This window comes from Globicephala melas, chromosome 13, assembly GCF_963455315.2.
Source record: "Globicephala melas chromosome 13, mGloMel1.2, whole genome shotgun sequence".
In the NCBI taxonomy this organism is placed as follows: Eukaryota; Metazoa; Chordata; class Mammalia; order Artiodactyla; family Delphinidae; genus Globicephala; species Globicephala melas.
Window position 1 is genome coordinate 11206494 of NC_083326.1, and position 18079 is coordinate 11224572.

The following is an 18079-nucleotide window of genomic DNA, read 5'->3' on the forward strand; positions in this document are numbered from 1 at the left end:
AATTTAACTGTAAAAGAACAGGACATATTTCTACATAGAACTATGTCAAGACAGCAAGGTAGCTAATGCTAAAGAAAACATTTCTTAGAAGTCTCCTTTTTTTTTTTTTCTATGAAAACCAACTAAAAAATTAAACTGTTCCTAAATTTTGGGGTGAAAATAAAACACTTGAGATATTACAGGGTTGGCAAGCTTACAAGTTTTGAGAGCATATAAAGAAATAAGTAATAATGAAAAAAAAAATCTCTGATTTCAGACTGGATTTCATTTTTGTGACACACAGAGTAGATGGAATTAAAGCTGGAATTACATTCTGGTATGTAGGGAAGAGGAACCTCATGTATATAGTTCTGAGTTTTTGACTTCCTTTTAAATGTTTGTATTTTGGTATATAGTTAAATAGCTATCGTAAGCCTTCAGTAGCAATTGAAAGGGTACACACATGTCGTAAGGTAGATATTACCGTAAGGACAATTTTGAGAGCCTCTGGATTTTATAAAACTGTGAGTTAAAAAGAGGTTTAAAATTATATGGAAATTATATGAAGTATCTTTTAATACCAAGTTAATCTTTTATTAACACCATATTAAAAATATTCCTACAGATTTTTTTTTACTCTCTGGACCTACTGGCCTCGAAGTTACTACTAGATTGCTATTGTTTGGTCTGGGTTTCTCAAATTAAGGGAGCAGAGCATCTATGTTACTGCTCAGTTCAAGTTTTCTTTCCTTCAGTAGTTTAACAAAAATTATTAAATGCCAGATATATACAAGGCCATCAGCTAGGTGTTAATTGTATGGCAGGCATTGCTCCCTTGAAAATAAGAGTATTTTCACCTTACACGTTATTTAATAAAGGCCTTTTGAAAATGTAGGCAGTATAGGCAAGTTAAATCTGACACTATATTTCATAAAGCCTTTTTTTCCCTGAGTTTTTCACCCCAGAAGTTAGAATTCAGAAAACTGGAATGGTTTCAGGGCAGGAAGGAATAATCCAGAGATGTCTTAAGAACTATGAAAGCAAAATCATGTCTGTGATTTTGACAACTAAAGAGTTTTAACGAGAAGGTGGAAGCTAAAGTTAAAAATAAGAGGTCACACAATAGTGGGTTTAAAATAAGCTACTAAAAAGAAATAAAATAAAATATGCTATTGACAGTCTCTGAATATCTTTCATCTAAACTGTATTTTCTTCAAGACCTGAATTCTCAGGGCACTGTGGACCCTTACTGAAGGACATTGATGTGAAATGGGATCACGACGCACTGTTTCTGTGATCATAACGTAAAAACATAGGACTTTTTAAAAAGTTCTTATTCATGTACTTCAGATTTAGCTCTGAGATTGTGGAAGTTCAGATGCCATCTTAAATTCAAACATGAAGTTTAAGACCACTGACATTTCAAAGAGATGACATGCATGGCAAATAAATTGAGAATCTCTATCATTGAAAAAGAGTCTCCTGAAACATTCTGACATGATGCCCTACAAGGAAATACATTTAGGATTTGTTAACACAGACACTCTACTCAATGCAGACTTACAAAAATACACATTTTACATAAATTATGCTTTTCACAGTAAATTAATATTTATCACATCCCATGATCTTGGCATAATGTGGGTTTGAAAGAATAGAATTAGATGTGTGCAAATTAATTGTGCTCATCACAAATGTCAACTCAAAAAACATTTTTTTTTTTTTGCTTCTTGGGTATTCATATGCAGAAAAGCAAATTCGTTCCCCGTAGTTTGTTTTGCGTGGTCTGCTACGGAGAAGAGCCTACTGCTTTACTCAACCTGATCTTTCCTTGCAGTGTGCATGGTTTAAGCAAGTGACCTTCCTGAAGGCAGACAGAAGAAATCTATCCTTCTGTCAGTTTTCTCAATGAAATTCAGCTTTGAGTGATGAGTCCTTGAACTGGCAATCTCTATAAGCACCGGTAGTGGTAGCACACTCTCTCTGACTGGTCATAAAAGAGAGGCGCTGGTGCCCAAGTGGCTGCTACCTATAGCTGAAGGGGACACACCTTTTGTCATGGCACAGAACACACCCAAGTGACATACCTGCTGTTCCCCTGGAGAGAAAGGGACATCGAGGACAGGTCACAAAGATAAAAGACCCTGGTCAACAGGAGCTCCATTACGTGTGGAACCAATTCTCTCTATTCCCGAGGGACCCATTCGATTCAATTTTATAGATTTTCCATGGAATTTCACATGTGAACTAACAACTCAAAAGAGCTAACACTCTGAAGGGAAAGGAAACAAACCCCTTTGAAACAGAATGAGCTTGGGTATGTCCACCGTAATCTAAGGGAGATGCCAAGTCACCTCCCTGGGACTTGCTACCCCAAGGGGCTCCCCTTCCCATGGCATGGTCCTTCCGGGAGGAGCACGAAGAAGGAAATCCCATGGCACTTTGCCAATGCAAAAAGAGTGAAGTCTGCATACAGGGGTTCTTGGTGAATCCCACATCTGAATTTCAGAGTATTAACCTGGAAACAAGAGCATCACATTTTGACAATAAGTGTCCCAGGGGTATAGGGAATGGGGCCTTAGCTGCATCCTCTGGACGGTCTCCTCTCATAAGCAGCTGCTGTCATTTCAACCATCTTGGTCTTTTCTAAGCAGCAGAAAGAGCTGTATTACCAGGGGTGAGATTATAAGCTCGGGGAACGCACATCCATGTGCACTGAATTAAATACACTGGACAATTAAATGGATTAAATATACCTTATCTACCACGAACCTGTAATTTTCTATATTTTTCTGGGAAAAAAGTTGGCTCTTGGGCCCTCAATCCATATGTTGGAATAGAGCTTTTGCTGTGTAATGAAATAATATTCCTGACTTTAGATAGGTCACTTCATCTTCAAATGGGACACTTGTTCTTACCTATAAGTTAATAAGTGGCCAACGTTTTCACTGAAAAGAACAGATACTAAACTTGCTCTTAGCCAAAAGGCCGAAAAGTGATTGTAAGTGTCCCACATTTTTATATAAAGGTATATATTAGGGTAATTTGTTCCTAGGAGGCTAAATCCGGGATGCTTAAAATACACACTCTTCTAAACATATAAACATCCTCTTCTCGGGAAGTGAAGACACAGAAATGATCAGTCGTGGAAGACCATTCCCCAAGGAGAATCTGTTCTAAGTAAGCAAACCAGTCTAATCTTAACTCATGATCTCTCAAGTGGCTTTCACTTAAAAAATAAGTCTTAGTGAAGTTTTAATTAATTTATTTTCAATGAATTCAATTCCTAAAACAGAGCATGACCTTCAGTGTTCTACACTTGCCTCCTATTCCATTTCTTGAGTAACAGATCAGCACTCTTCTGTCCCACATATGACATGAAAAGACCCGTGGATTTCCCCTCGGAAGAGGTGGTGTCTTACCTTGCATGAAGAAGGAGCTAGGGAAAGTGCTGGCTGCTGGTTTGGAGGAAGGGTAGCCTGGCGAGTCCCTATTGTAGTCGGCAGTGCTGGCTGATGGAGCATAAACCTGGGGAACAAGAGCCCGTTTAGTTTTGCTTGCTGCCTGGACCAAAGCATCTCAAGGTCCATGACTTTACAAGAAGCAGGCACAAAAGGCAAAATTTCTACCACGTCCATCCTAGATCCGACCAAAACCTGGAAACACTGCCCCTTTCCGAATACAGAAAATCAAAAAAAGGCCGAGTAGGTTTGTGTGAATGGAAAACCAGGTGTGATATTTTCCGGTTATGGGCAAGAATATTGAGAACTAGGTCTGGTTGTAAATATATTATATAATACCCATAGGGTTGTCCTGGGAGCCTAAGCATTCTTTTTTTTTTTTTTAAACACAAATGGCCCATGAGCATGTAAAAGGTAAACAGAGAAACACCTGCCTCAAGCTTCTCCCGTTTTGTCTACCTTTCAATTAAAATTGAAAGAGAGACAGAGAGACAAAAAAGACAGACAAAATGAATGCACTCTCCAGATCTCAGAAAGTGACACACAGATCTTGGAATATTAAATTCCCATAGTGTTAGCTTTTCGTAGAGATGCATGAAAAGGGCCATTAAAAGCCCAGCTCTACACAGACCCCCGACAATCAGTGTGTACACAGGAAGGGGGAGGAAAACCCTCATTTATAGCTCTTATTATCTTTGTATGTTCAATAAACTTAAAAACTGCCAAAATCCTAATTTACTTACATTCGTTTATTAATACTCAGGAGACTTGGGGAACCGGTCCTTAATAAAAATAGCTTGTGTATTTTCTTGTTTATGTTTGCTTTAAAGAAGACAGCACAGCAGAAAAGCATAAATTCATAAGGTATGGTTTAACTTTCACTGGGTTTCCCCCTTGCCTTTTCTGCTAAATATAATTTTTTTTTTAATCCCCGTTCCCTTTTGCTCCAAAAGTTCCTCTCTCCAGATGGTCGGAGAGACTGAAACGCTGTCATCCTCTTGATGAAAATGGATACCTTCCTGCCTCCAATTTGAAGCGGGCGGCTCACAAAACTGGCAGTGAACCTCTGGTGATATTCACAGGTCACAGGAAAAGAAAAAAGAAATCCACCAATAAAAAGGCAACTGCAGGGTTACCAAAAAATAACTCCCATTTTTTTTTTCCACAGTGCACATGGAATAAACACCCTGAGAAAAATTATATAATTGTTCTCAGAACACCAAGAATCACGAACTAGGCGCTAATACAAGGTCTAGGATTTCACAAAGGATAGGGCCACAGAGACAGATGTGGGAGAATATGCATACACATGCATACATCAAATAAATGCTACGTATGCCCCAGAGTGCCCTTGAAATTGGGAGGTCCTGGAGACTGAACAAAACAGAAATAACCCAGAAAAACCCTTGCACACTTTACAAAACAAGGATTCTTCCTAAGTCATGAAAGAATCTAAGCCCTATATTTTTCCTGGGCTAGATTTCATTTGATTTTTAAATTTTAGTCATACTTTAAATGTGTAAACAGCTCCTTGCTTCTATTTCTACAGGGCTTACGATAAGGGGAAAACTTTTTCACGTATCTTTTAGGGATAAAGAATAAAACGTAAGCCAGGAACCCCAAAGCAAATCAATACGCTAAGTTTATCAAGCAAAACCTAGTATTTCCTTGAGAATTATACAACTGACCAACAGTTTGGAAAATACTACTAAATGTATTAGAGGTCTTGAGATGAGGCTAAAAGATGAAAAAAATATTACCTTCTAGGGAAAGGGGAAATTGAAAATTAGATCATCTCATTCTAATGACAGAATGAGCACAAACAACTATAATATACCTACAGACTATTAGTCTGACAGGTTCCCGGTCAGTCAGTATTAATACAAGCTAAATATACTATGTATTACTCCCAAATTTCAGAAATCAATATATTTACTCTAAAACTGAAAATAAACTGTCCCACATTATTAAATCACCTTCTATTTTAAAACAATCAAAATAAATTATTTTAGGATAATATATAATTTTAATTACATATTCTACTACATTACCCTTAAACATGTAGTATAATTATTAAATTATTATATACGTACATCGAATACATGCCATGTGACGGCACCTAACCAGATTCATCTTTTTCCCAGATCTGGGTAGAATTATTTGATACCTCTTTTGGGAGGTAAAGACAAATCTTTGGTAATTTTGCTCGTATAAGGAGGCTACTTGGACTGTAAATTATGGTCAAGCACAAAGATCTGAGAATAAGCACACTTAACCCAAATTCAGAAATACTGCCTGCATGAAAAAGAGTATCTATGGGGTTAAAAAAGTTTTGAGGCTATATCATACCACACAATTTCTGTTTTTCTGGTGTAGCCAAATTAAGATTCTTTAGATGAGGTGCAAGCCTTTGTTAACAAATCGAACACTGTTTATAGCTTCTTAAAAAAGGCAATTTCTGTATATTTTATAAATTTTCTTCATATTATAACTGATCAGGTACAACGTTATTCCCTCTTAATTCATATACTTCATCTTTCTCATTCGGAAGTTATTTTTAAGGTAAGTGCTCTATATATTCGTTGATATAAATAAATATCACATAGAACTATTATATTTTTTAAAGTAGAAGGAATCAAAGATTTAGCTTAAACCTGTCCCCCACATTTTAGTTATAAGAAAATTCAATAATGGAATGGTCAAAGCAACTGCTCAAGATAGGCAACTATCAATTACTCTTTATTTTCTACTACTTAATGGTTACACTTTCTTTAAAAATCTTGGTGGAAGTATAGGATGATATTTGTGAAAACAGAGTGATCACTTCAGTTTATCCTTAATGCTTTAATTTTTAGTAACCTGGATGACCAGTAAGCTGCCTCATTATTTTATTTCAGTCAACTATTTTCCCAATCTCTCAAAGGATTTGAAAGTACGGGTTGCAGGAAGGTATTTAATAGACATACTAAATTCAATAAGAAAAGCTCACATCCACTTAATTTTAATTATCATACCCTAGGTAAATAGAAAGATGACTTACACATTTGTTAAAGAAAATAGCTTTTAATTTAACAGAACAATAACAAACACCCCAGATATCTTCAAATGACTAACACAAGAAAATCAGTCCAATGGAAAATGAAATACGAATCCCAAACTGCAGCTTGTATTGTAGTGTATTGAAGTGACTCTGTCAAGGAAACATGAGGAAAGACTAAAGGGAAACAAAAATCTACACTTAGTTTTTTTCTGATAAGGTATCTGAGATCAAGGTGACCTTTGGCATTCCAGTTCCTGCCACGAGAGTAACTAAAGAAGTGTGAAATTTTTGTTGCAAAATTGGAAATGGGGAAACTTGGCTCAAGCTCAAAGGCTACAGCCCTTTAAGTGAACTATTTGTTTAATAAAAGCTTCATGGAAGGGCTTCCCTGGTGGCCCAGTGGTTAAGAATCCACCTGCCAATGCTGGGGACACAGGTTCGATCCCTGGTCCGGGAAGATCCCACAGGCCGCGGAGCAACGAAGCCCGTGCATCACAACTACTGAGCCGGCGCTCTAGAGCCTGCACGCCACAACTACTGAGCCCACGTGCCACAAGGATTGAAGCTTGCGTGCCTAGAGCCCATGCTCCACAAGAAGAGAAGCCACCGCAATGAGAAGCCCGCGCACCACAACGGAGAGCAGCCCCCGCTCGCTGTGCAACTAGAGAAAGCCCGGGTGCAGCAACGAAGACCCAACGCAGCCAAAAATAAATAAATAAATAAATAAATAAATAAATAAATAATTCTTTTAAAAAAAGCTTCATGGAAAACTAATAGCTAGTTAATATTCAAAGTTAGCACCATTATCTTTTCTCCTACAGTCCTGAATTTAAAACAAAATCACAAATACAGAAATTCTGAGTTTAACAAAACTCTCTAGATAACAGTAAACCCTGAATGAATAAAAACTCTAAAAGTTCTCATTTTACAGATTTAATTTTTGTTGTAATTTGAGATGTATTACTATGGCACATTAGCTGTTCCAACCAATGTTCTGATTATCATTTGTTCCATCATCAAAGAAACAATGTGACACATTCTTTGAAACAGAACCTCTGTCTACTAGAAAAGAAGAAAACCAAGCCAACACACAAACCAACGAACAAAATGAAGCGAGTAGAATGCATATCCTACCTTTTCCCTTTGAGGTGCTCATTTTCACCTGTCTTGGCATGTTACTTTCACTTATGGAGATTTTTAAAAAATAACAATGATTACCATTTGTTCAGGGCCTCTTGTGGAATAGCTTTTCTGCCAGGAGCTCCATATACATTATTTCTAATCCTCATAAAAATCAAACAAGATGGACATTATTAATAGTATCATTCCTATTTCATACAGCTGAAGGACGGCAGAGAGGTCAGATGCACTGGCCCAGACAGGCCTGGGTCTAAGTGCCCGTTCCATCATTTATGAGCTAGGCAACCTTGGACCTGTTACTTTACCCTCTCTGGTCTTCAGATTCCTGCCTGTAAAGAGGGAATGACAGTGCCTGGTATGCCAAATCCTTGTAAGAATTAAAAGGCATAAAGCGTATAAACACAACTAGAATAATACCTGGCACTTACTAAGCATGCAAAAAAATCAGATAATTGTGTTAATGTTGTGCCGCTATTTTTTTTTATTTTAATTATCTGGACAAATGTGCCTCAGGAAAGTTAACCCACTTTTCCATGTTAAAAACTCACCAAGTGGTAAAGGAAAGATTTGAACTAGTCATCAAAGTCTATGTTCTTTCCATTAAAAAACAATTTCTTGATCTTAAGAGGCAAAAAAGAAAAAATATTTTAGCTATGAACACAAGGCTGTACTTTGGCCATGGTTTAATAGAAATATTCTTGTGGGGTCTCATAATTACCTTTTAAGAAAATAAAATGTGATAAGGCATGTTGACAGTAAAACCAATATATGTTGGTTACTTTCTTCCCAAAGTGGGAAGCTGAACTCTGGAGGGGATAAAGAGAAGTGGTTATAGATGGTGTATCATGAGGCGTGTAACTGAGTGGGGTCGGGGGATAGCCACTGGGCTGTGCAGTAGACCTTTAACATTCATTAACACTACTACCTCTTTGTGATCTGCAAGTATCCTCTGAATAAATAATTTCCAAAGAGAACCAGTTGAGAATAACTGAGACATTGTAATGGAGACTTTCAGATCCTTAAAGAGAGTTACTGTGTGCTCCATAATGAGTAGAAAATAGCAAAGCACAATTATGCCTCAGATGTCCAAGTGCTGGCGAGGCCGACTTAGTAGCTCACACCTTGGGAGATTTCACAAATATTCTAAACTGTGACAGTTAGACACTCAAGTGCCAAGAGTTTATGGTGTGCCACTGATGTTCACAAACCTAGGCACATGCATTGATGCTTCCCAGCATCTAATGGGGAAAAGTACTTGTAGGGGGATCAGCTCACTACTCAGGCAACTAACCGTATTGGACCTCAACTCTTACTGTTTGAAGGACATGGGTCACAGTAAGAGAAAAGAACGGCTATAGGGCAGTGATGCCTACCCAAGGGCCTGGACAGAGCCCAGGGCTCCTGACTTCTCATCCAGTCCTCCTGGCACTCTACTTCCTAAAGTCTTTTTTAACTTTATAACTTAAATATTCCAACGGGTAGTAAAATGGCATAAAAGGTTAATAAGCAGATACAAGTAACAGAGTTGAATAAGTTGTCATAAGGTTTATAGGCAGTGAATAATGCTCAGGAGTATTAAAAAGAAGGCAACACACAACCCAACAGTGCAAAGAAAAACAAAAACCAACTACAGAAATAAAAATTAATCATCTGGTATATTTTCAGTATATATTACCAAGTCAAGGAATATTTACTAATGGAAAAAGATCCTATTTCATTTCCAAATGATGGTTAAAGGCCACTTTGCATTATTATCACATAAACAGGCAATAAGTTTAGAGATAACACATAAATGTTGCAGTATATTGACAAATAGATGGATATTTAATTATACATGAAAAAAAATTCAGAGGTATAGTCTGTTGCAATTGTGAAGCTTTTATTTCCATCTCAATCACTTGAAGCTTTTATAGGAATGAAATAAATAGTTCTAAGTGCCACAAAGTAGCTCCCAATAAGAAGAGTTTTACTCCTCAAACTATTTTTATTAGTAGTCTGAAAAAAAAATCACAATTATCTAGACATGTATAAAATGTACCATTCATGTATATGATATTCATATTTTGTTTCTACTAACAGCAATGACCTGTCTTCACTCTACCATAGTGCATCACAAAAAACAAATGAAAAAGAATATGAATATGAACCCCCAAAAGAAATTCCTTGAGTATGTAATATATTTAGAACACAAGTCATTTTGAGCATATATCCAAACACTCCATGACAAATACTACATATAACTTTTCTACCCTTCCGAATATCAGTTGAGTTTTGATTATCCGTTCATGAGTATATTAAACCTGAAGCTAAACTCTACAAGTGAATTACAGCCAAGAATTTTATCCTTCTCAGCCACGAAATTTCCTTTTCTATGTTAAGTAGTAAAATTGTAAGAATTTTAATTCCCTTCTTTGCATCTCTATCTATCAAATTGTGTAACTCAATTAAAAGAAATTAAAAGACCCAAAAGAAAGCAACAGAAAGGAGCAGCAGAGATCTGAGTGATCTATAATGGATCAGAAGCACATAAGCACGCAGGATGGGCAGACTGTAGCCCATGCACTTTCGACCAGCACACTCAGCCTGCAGCAGGCTTGGCCATGACACAGTAAAAAAGGGAGCTGGACCTATTATTAACCGCAAGAGCTACAGAAAAACCTGACGTTCTTTATGGCCAGACAGTTCTACCTTGTTCTTTCCTTTCTTCAAATTAAAAGGCAATATGTTTTTAAATATAGCTAGTTGCAGTATATTTTTCAAATCTCTAAATTTCAACCTATTAAAAAAGAGTCTGTGTAGCTTAAAAATTTACAAGGAAGGAAAAAAACTTTGCTTTAATTAAAAATAAAAAACAACTAAGAACCACTAATAATTGTATAGCAATATTATTGTGATTTAGATCTACATAGTGTCCCATTATTTTACAAGTATTTTACAAGTATCAGTGTGTTATCACTGCAAACATGAGGCAGCAAAACGGTGAAGACAGGTATGATTAGGCTCACTCTGTTATGATATCATAGATGTATCACACATATGATATTGGGATATATCATAGATATAGAACGTTTGAGATTTTAAGCTGTTTTCACATATTATCATGCAGCCATCTCAGTGATATATGCAGGGAGTTAACAGTTAAAAACAAAGAAAAGGAACCATTTATTATGGTATTATAACTTAACACTCTCTAGAACTGGAAAGGGATCTGGTCCCAATATCTGTCAGACCAAGCTCTTGTCACTGTTGGCATGACAAAGTGATGCCAGTGATAAAAAATAGCTAACACCAAATTTACTTAGGGCGTGCCAGACACTATCCCAGCAAAACTACATATCCTCATTTTGTCCTGACACCAACCCTATTGTTTTATCATCCCAGTTTTACATAGAAGGAATTTGGAGGCATAGACACATTAAGTAACTTGCTCCAAGTCACATAGCTCGTTAAGTGGAAAAATTGACATTCAAAATCATGTCATCTTTCTTGCGAGTTTGAGCTTTAACATGATCTCTTGAGCGCTAAGGGGCTTCTCTCCAAGGTGGTCACAGACGCCTAGCTAAACCCAGATTTGCAGAACTCTGGATCCCCTTTACATACTCTATGGCCATGTAGCAGACAAGGGGCTGAGAATGCTGTTTGGCCCAAAGAGAAGAACACAAGATGACCTCAGTAAGCAGGGCACAAAGAAAGTTCTTGTGCACTACTACAAGGAGGACCGTTCATCTGTCTTTCAGACCTGAAGCTGAGCCATGTAGCAGCAGGACCTGATTCTCTTGTTTGACAGTACTAAAAACAGACAGAGGCAGAGAATCTGCTGAGAGTTACACTGGGGTTTAGTGGTGACTAAATACCAACATACTAAACTTGTTTTTTTTTAATAGAAATCTCTGCCCATCTTTTATTTATTTTTTTAAAAATAAATATTTTATTTTATTTATTTTATTTTTGGCTGAGTTGGGTCTTCGTTGCTGCGTGCGGGCTTTTCTCTGGTTGCGGCGAGCGGGGGCTACTCTTCGGTGCAGTGTGTGGGCTTCTCATTGTAGTGGGTTCTCTTGTGGAGCACGGGCTCTAGGTACATGGGCTTCAGTAGTTGTGGAGCGCGGGTTCAGTAGTTGTGGCCCACGGGCTCTAGAGTGCAGGCTCAGTCGTTGTGGCGCATGGGCTTAGTTGCTCCACTGCATGTGGGATCTTCCCGGACCAGGGATCGAACCCGTGTCCCCGGCACTGACAGGTGTATTCTTAACCACTGCGCCACCAGGGAAGCCCAATATGCTAAATTGATGAAAAAAACCCCACCACATTATTACTTAAGGCATTCATGTGAAGTGTGACTACAGTCCCGTCTATGTGTACCAGCCTTTGGCTCCGAATACATCTTTTTATTTTGACACCTGCATTGCTCTTGCTCTTGGCACTGACGGAGCAGATACTGTATGTTTGCTATTACTGTCAATGTGGTGTATCACGGGAATGCCCACTACCAGCGTTCTGAGCACCCTGGCCCTCCCTGAGAAGGCCTTAAATTGATTAAGTTACACCTGGCTAAAGATCTCTTGGAATACTTTACTTAATTGCGTAAAATTTGGTCCAGGTGAAACCTGACTTCTTCCTGGTTACATTCCTTATGTGACTTATTCACAGGGGAACCGGCTTCCTGACCAGGCTTAGGATCAGCACAGATAAAAGACTGTAGATATTAAGCCCATCACATGTCTTTAATATGTTTTGAACACCTAAGTTGTTTCCAAGCTTTTATTTATTGAATGTTCATTAGAAATTAAAGGTAATGTTAAGAAAAATGTGATTTATTATTTCTAGTTATCTTCAATCATAAACAGATGTAACTAAATTATTTCATATCTCTATCTCAGTTGTCACATCAAATTCATGACTATCAATTATTTCTAATGGATCAGCTCCCATCTCAATACTATATTTTCCTCTTTCACTACCGTTTGCTTTTTTTTTTTTAGGTGATAACTATGGGGTCATGAGGAGGTATTGGAACATCAAAATCCTGTTAGTTATATCTGCCAATAAATAGCTTTGTGACCTCTGATGACATGGTTTCATCAATTGAATGAGGGCAGCACGTTTTCAGGATGAAAACAAATTATATGATTCCACAAGAAAGAGGAAAATTAATTTTAGGTTTATTCTGATGTTGATTATTGTTGTTTCTTCTATACTCTGCTGAAGGCTAAGAAGGCCTGCTGAGGATGGTCCATCACAGAAACAATAAAGTTTAAAAAAGTGTTATGAAAAAATGTGCATTGTGTGTGTGTGTGTGTGCGTGTGTGTGTGTGTGTGTGTGTGTGTGTGTGGTACCTGGCACAGAATAGGCCCCAGTAGTTACTAAATGCACACATGAATGAATGAATAAACGCACTGCACACAAGACACAAGTCAAACTAAGAATAACATCATAAAGCAGAGAAAGATAAACATTCATTGGTTCTGCCAAAATAGATTTGAGTACATTTCACGTCTTGATGTGTTTTACGGCTGAGCTGCCTTTCGGAAGTGGAGGCAATTACCTCTAACGATCCATATGTAAGGGTTCTAAAGAGGACCATTTCCCGCCCTTTTCCCTTTGAACCTAAGGTCATAGGTTGATGCCTTAGGACTAGAGCTCACATCCTTCACTGGATGTTAACAGGTGTGATTTTTAAAAAGGGATCTAAGCTCAAATAAGTTTGGTCACTATTGGGGTAAACAAATTAATACCATTGCAGCAGACCTTAGTCAATGTACAATACTGCAGGAGGTACAAGTCTACCTCCCTGGAAATAATTCCACGCCACAAACCCACTTTTCAACACACCTGCAATCATCCCCCATCTTGGGAAATGCTTGTATAGTCTGTTAGCAGTTATTATACTTTGATGTGACAAGGTCTCTAATCTTTTCCCAGGAACTAATTTTTAAGAATGAGAGGGAAGTGAAGAGGGGATGAGGGTACAGAGAGGGCTTTACCAGAAGGGAAAGCAGCACCAGAGAAAAATGCTGATTACTTTATAGTTTGACCTTGTGCAACCCTAAATGTGCCATTCCTATTCCTCCAATCCCAGTGTCTTTAGGGCTGTGTTTGTACAGCCCAGACGGCTGTACACCTTCTTTGACCTTGAACTTAATTGTATAAAAGGAAATTTGGTGAAATTCTATGATTAATCGTCATAAAAAGTTGATATTTTCAAAGTATTTTGAATTACAAAGACTTTCTACATCCATTACATTATTTAATAATCACTTTAAGATTGATCGCCAACCCAAGTGGTCAACTCTCTCACCCATCTTATACATTAGGAGACAGAAGCTGGGAGAGCACCTTCTCTTCCCAGTAGTCAAATGACTCTAGGACAGCACGAGAAAGGTTATAACCTAGGTCGTTTTTCTTTGCTGTTGTTCATATATTATTGTGTGAAATTTAAAAAAAAAATTTTTTTATTTTACTGAAATATAGTTGATTTACAATGTTGTGTTAATTCCTGCTGTACAGCAAAGTGACTCAGTTATGCATATATATATATTCTTTTTCATATTCTTTTCTATTATGGTTTATCACAGGATATTGAATATAGTTCCCTGTGCTATACAGTAGGATCCTGTTGTTTAACCTTGGTCTTTTCACTGCAAATCCCAGATCAGAGTTGTTAGCACTTGATAAGAATAACCTTCCAAATCACCTATGGTCTAAAGAATCTGGAGATCAATTTTTCATATTAGTAAATGATATCTACTAACGTTGAGTACAGCTAAAGATGAATTCTAGGCTGGTCTTCGAAGCATCAAACTTAACACTGGGTGCTTCAAACAGATGCCTTCATCTTCTACTTACCAAGAGAATTGTTAAGAACATTGAGTTTCCAATCTGGTAAAGTTTTGAACAGGAATCACTGCCATGGTACACTGTATAACTATTATCCCATCCTCCCTTTCACAAAGCTGAAAGAAGTACAAATGATCTTTTTTTCTGTCAAAACGTATGGCGCTAAGTACTTCCAACTAAAAACAAAAGCATGAAATAATTACCAAATGTATAACTCTGTGGCACAGAGTGAAATGAAAAAAAAAGAAGTATGCAAATTGTCCACTTCTCTGTCCAATCAGCCACCTCTCTTTATCCCTTCAGACACCTGCCCCTCCCCCATACCCAGGGCAAACTTTCAGGTAAAATCAACCAGCAATGTTTCACTGCCTTAACTCACAGCAGAGCTTCTAGATGCTTTGGTACATAAAAATAAATAAATAAATAAAATAGGAGGCCAGAATTTTCATTAGAAGCTAGCTGGGAGATTTCAGACGTATAACAATCAACTAGAAAATGTATGAAAGTGAGTATAGTTTGTACTAAATGTTTATGCAAAGGAAATGTAAAGGAAATTATTCCATTAGGCTAGGGTTATTTAAAAAAACCTCAAAGACTGGGCAATAGAAGACCAAGTGACCAACAATAAATAGGTCATATCTTCAAGCACATTTAAAATACAATTCAATTGACTTTCTCTAATATTTAAATTCCAGACACTTTTGCATGCGATCTAGTTCTTCTTAATTTTAAAGATATACAGTTTAAAGCTCTGCTACTGGCTATTTCAAATATTTTTCTGGAATAACAAAGGTATAAATAAATATAAACAATAGTAACTTCTTTAGCAATAAAAATTACAGTAAGAATGCCCCTTTGATTCCTTTCCAAGAAATGAAACCTTTTATAAATAAGTTACTTTGTTCAATCATTTTGAACCTTCAAAACAGAAATGTAAAATCCAGATGATTGCTCACTATTAAGATAAGGGAAGCAGTTTAAAATTCTCAATGTTGAAGAACGTTATGAGAAAGTTTCTCTTATAAGAAGAGGAACACAGCAGTTTCACATAATAAAAGGCTTAGAATTGATTACTATCTTTTTTTTTCTTCCTTGATAAATTACTAACTGGTGAGAACTTAAGAGAAATATACAGAAAGGTTAAAAAGAAGCAAGGGATGTTTCCTTTTCCTGATGGAGAAACATCCATTAAATATATACTTCTTTGCTTACATAATTAGGACATATTAGATCCTCTGTCAGGAACTTTCCAATCTCTAGGTAGGCAGGTAGGTAGGTAGGTAGATAGACAGACAGACAGACAGATAGATGTGTATAGTATGAATGTATGTGTATGCAAGTTTGTGTATATGATGAAATTAAAGCTTTATAAAACACAGCCGCAGGTGGATAGGAAGGAACTACTTAATGGGTATGGGGTTTCCTTTAGGGGTGATGAAAATGTTTTGGAAATAGACAGATGCAGGGGTTGCTCAACATTGTGAATATACCAAATACCAATGAATTGCCCATTTAAAAATGGTTAATTTTATGTTACGTACATTTCACCTCAATTAAAATAAAACAAAACAAAATCACTGTAGCAGGCCTAAAACTTATGTATCCTTCACAAAAAATATTAGTGAGGACCCATCTGCAGGGAGGTGGTATTCCAGGAGAAGAGAGGACCAACGATCGACCATATTTCTTAAGCAGTAAACCTTGTCATCAGAGGCTAGTTGGAAAATGTAGGTAAATAATGCAGCCATCATCGAAACTGCTCTCTCACCAAAGTCACTCATCATCTCTTCGTCACCAAATTCAATCTTCTTCATTCTATCAAGGAAATGAACTTATGATTCTCCCTCATTGCCGAAACAGCTTAAGTGAGCTAACCAGCTGTAGATAATGGTCCCCAATGGAGACCATCTTTCCAGTTTTGGTTCTACCACTCATCAACTGACCGTCGGTAGGTCATTCAGCCTCTCTCTCAATCTTACAATATTCATTTGGAAAATACAGATCATGACATCTGCTGCTACATGGAGATGTGTTGCAAATAAAACCAGATCATGCTCTGAGAAAACACCTTGAAAAAAAACGGACCTCAACGTATCTAATTTGTATAGCATGTTCAGTACCTTAGTGATGCTTAAAATATTTTTTGATGGTGATGAGTCCATTTTCTTTAATGGAAAATTTCTTGTTACGTACACAACCTATTCAGCTCTTTCTCTATCAATTACAAATGGGAATGGGAACCAGGGGTGTCATATCGACAGGAGTATAGACCAAAAAACTTTGGGGAAAGAATGAGCTCAGTAAGTTTTAATCAAATATATTTCATCTTCTAAACTTTCCCAGCACTCTACTTTTAGAAATTTGTAAATTTTATGAATTATACAGGTCTTCTCTCCCATAAAATACTGTGGGCTCCTCAGGGAAAGAGGGTGTGATACAGAGGACATTCAATGAAATGACTGCCTACAGCAGGTGCCCAATAAGTATTTATTATACAAACAAGGGCAACAGCCAAAGTAAAAGAAGACCAATTCTTTCCTGCACTTACAAAGCTTACACAGCAGATTTTTGGCACTGAAGTCCCTTACAGAAGTGTATTTCAGGTATCTTTGTTGAGAACTGTCCTCTGAATCATGAATGGCTTCTTTAAGGTACTGCACAATGGGGGTGAATCTCTGGCCTCATACCAGGAAGATGTCACATAGAGATTACACAGATGTAAAAGACACTGTGCTTCAGTTTCACAGATGTCCAGCATTGAATGTGCAAAATTTCTCAAGGAACTCATCCATGTAGAATTTATGGGAATCTCTGATGTGCTATATTTGTGATATCTGTTCCTTCGTTTCTGTGTCCAGATTTTAAAAATAAAGATTGCATGAAACTAAAACAAACAGAGAGTCAGTCTAGGACTTTAATTTTCCAAAAAAAGATTGAGAAACTCAAACAGAAGTCACAGGCAGGTTAGGACCACACATCACCTTTGATGGTGTTTTCTAATATCTCCATTCAATGGGAACTCAAAACCAAACTGGACTGGGATAAGGAGGCATAACACAGAGTACAAACCTCAAGCTACACTCACCACTTAAATAACTCTCCCCTTTCATCTGCCATCTTAACATCGGCAGGTGGACTCTCAACCACCGAGCCACCAGGGGAGCCCCATCTGCCATCTTAATTCCTCCTATTCTTTCATGGATCTGTCCAGATCCCTCCTTCATCTGACTGATCTGTAAGGCTCATTTTACCCTTTGCATGTCTTCTAACTTGTGGTGCTGTCTTCTGCTTTATATTTATGGTCTATTTTCCCAAATACATTCCAATCCCCTGGGTTGTAGGTGGCTCATTCTTTCTACCAGTCTCTCTGTCTGGAAGATGATTATTTTCCATTGATGATGGTGATGATGATGATGACAATGACGATGTTTGAAAAAGCATCTTGCCATGGACTTTCCCCATTTCTTTATCTTTTTTCCATACCCACTCCTCCAATGAAACTGCTCGAAAGCTCCTGGATGCTGCAGCCAAATGTCACTTTCACTCTCAGTAACATCTGACACTGTTGACAGTTTCCTCCTGCCAGTCAAATCTGCTCTCCTTGGCTTCTGTGACTATGTCTTCCTG

General features: G+C 37.4%; 1 protein-coding gene and 1 pseudogene across 27 annotated transcripts in view; both read right to left on the minus strand.

The window, feature by feature from the left end:
• The window catches only part of TCF4 (transcription factor 4), a 358246-nt gene that overhangs the window by 54450 nt on the left and 285717 nt on the right, over nt 1-18079 (minus strand). For all 27 annotated transcript variants that reach the window (XM_060283182.2, XM_030867994.2, XM_030867986.3 and 24 more), the window contains one exon: nt 3402-3507. In XM_060283182.2, the coding sequence (XP_060139165.1) occupies nt 3402-3507 (106 nt within the window). The remainder of the gene's footprint in view (nt 1-3401; nt 3508-18079) is intronic.
• Nucleotides 2806-2979, minus strand: LOC115859390 (U2 spliceosomal RNA; annotated as a pseudogene).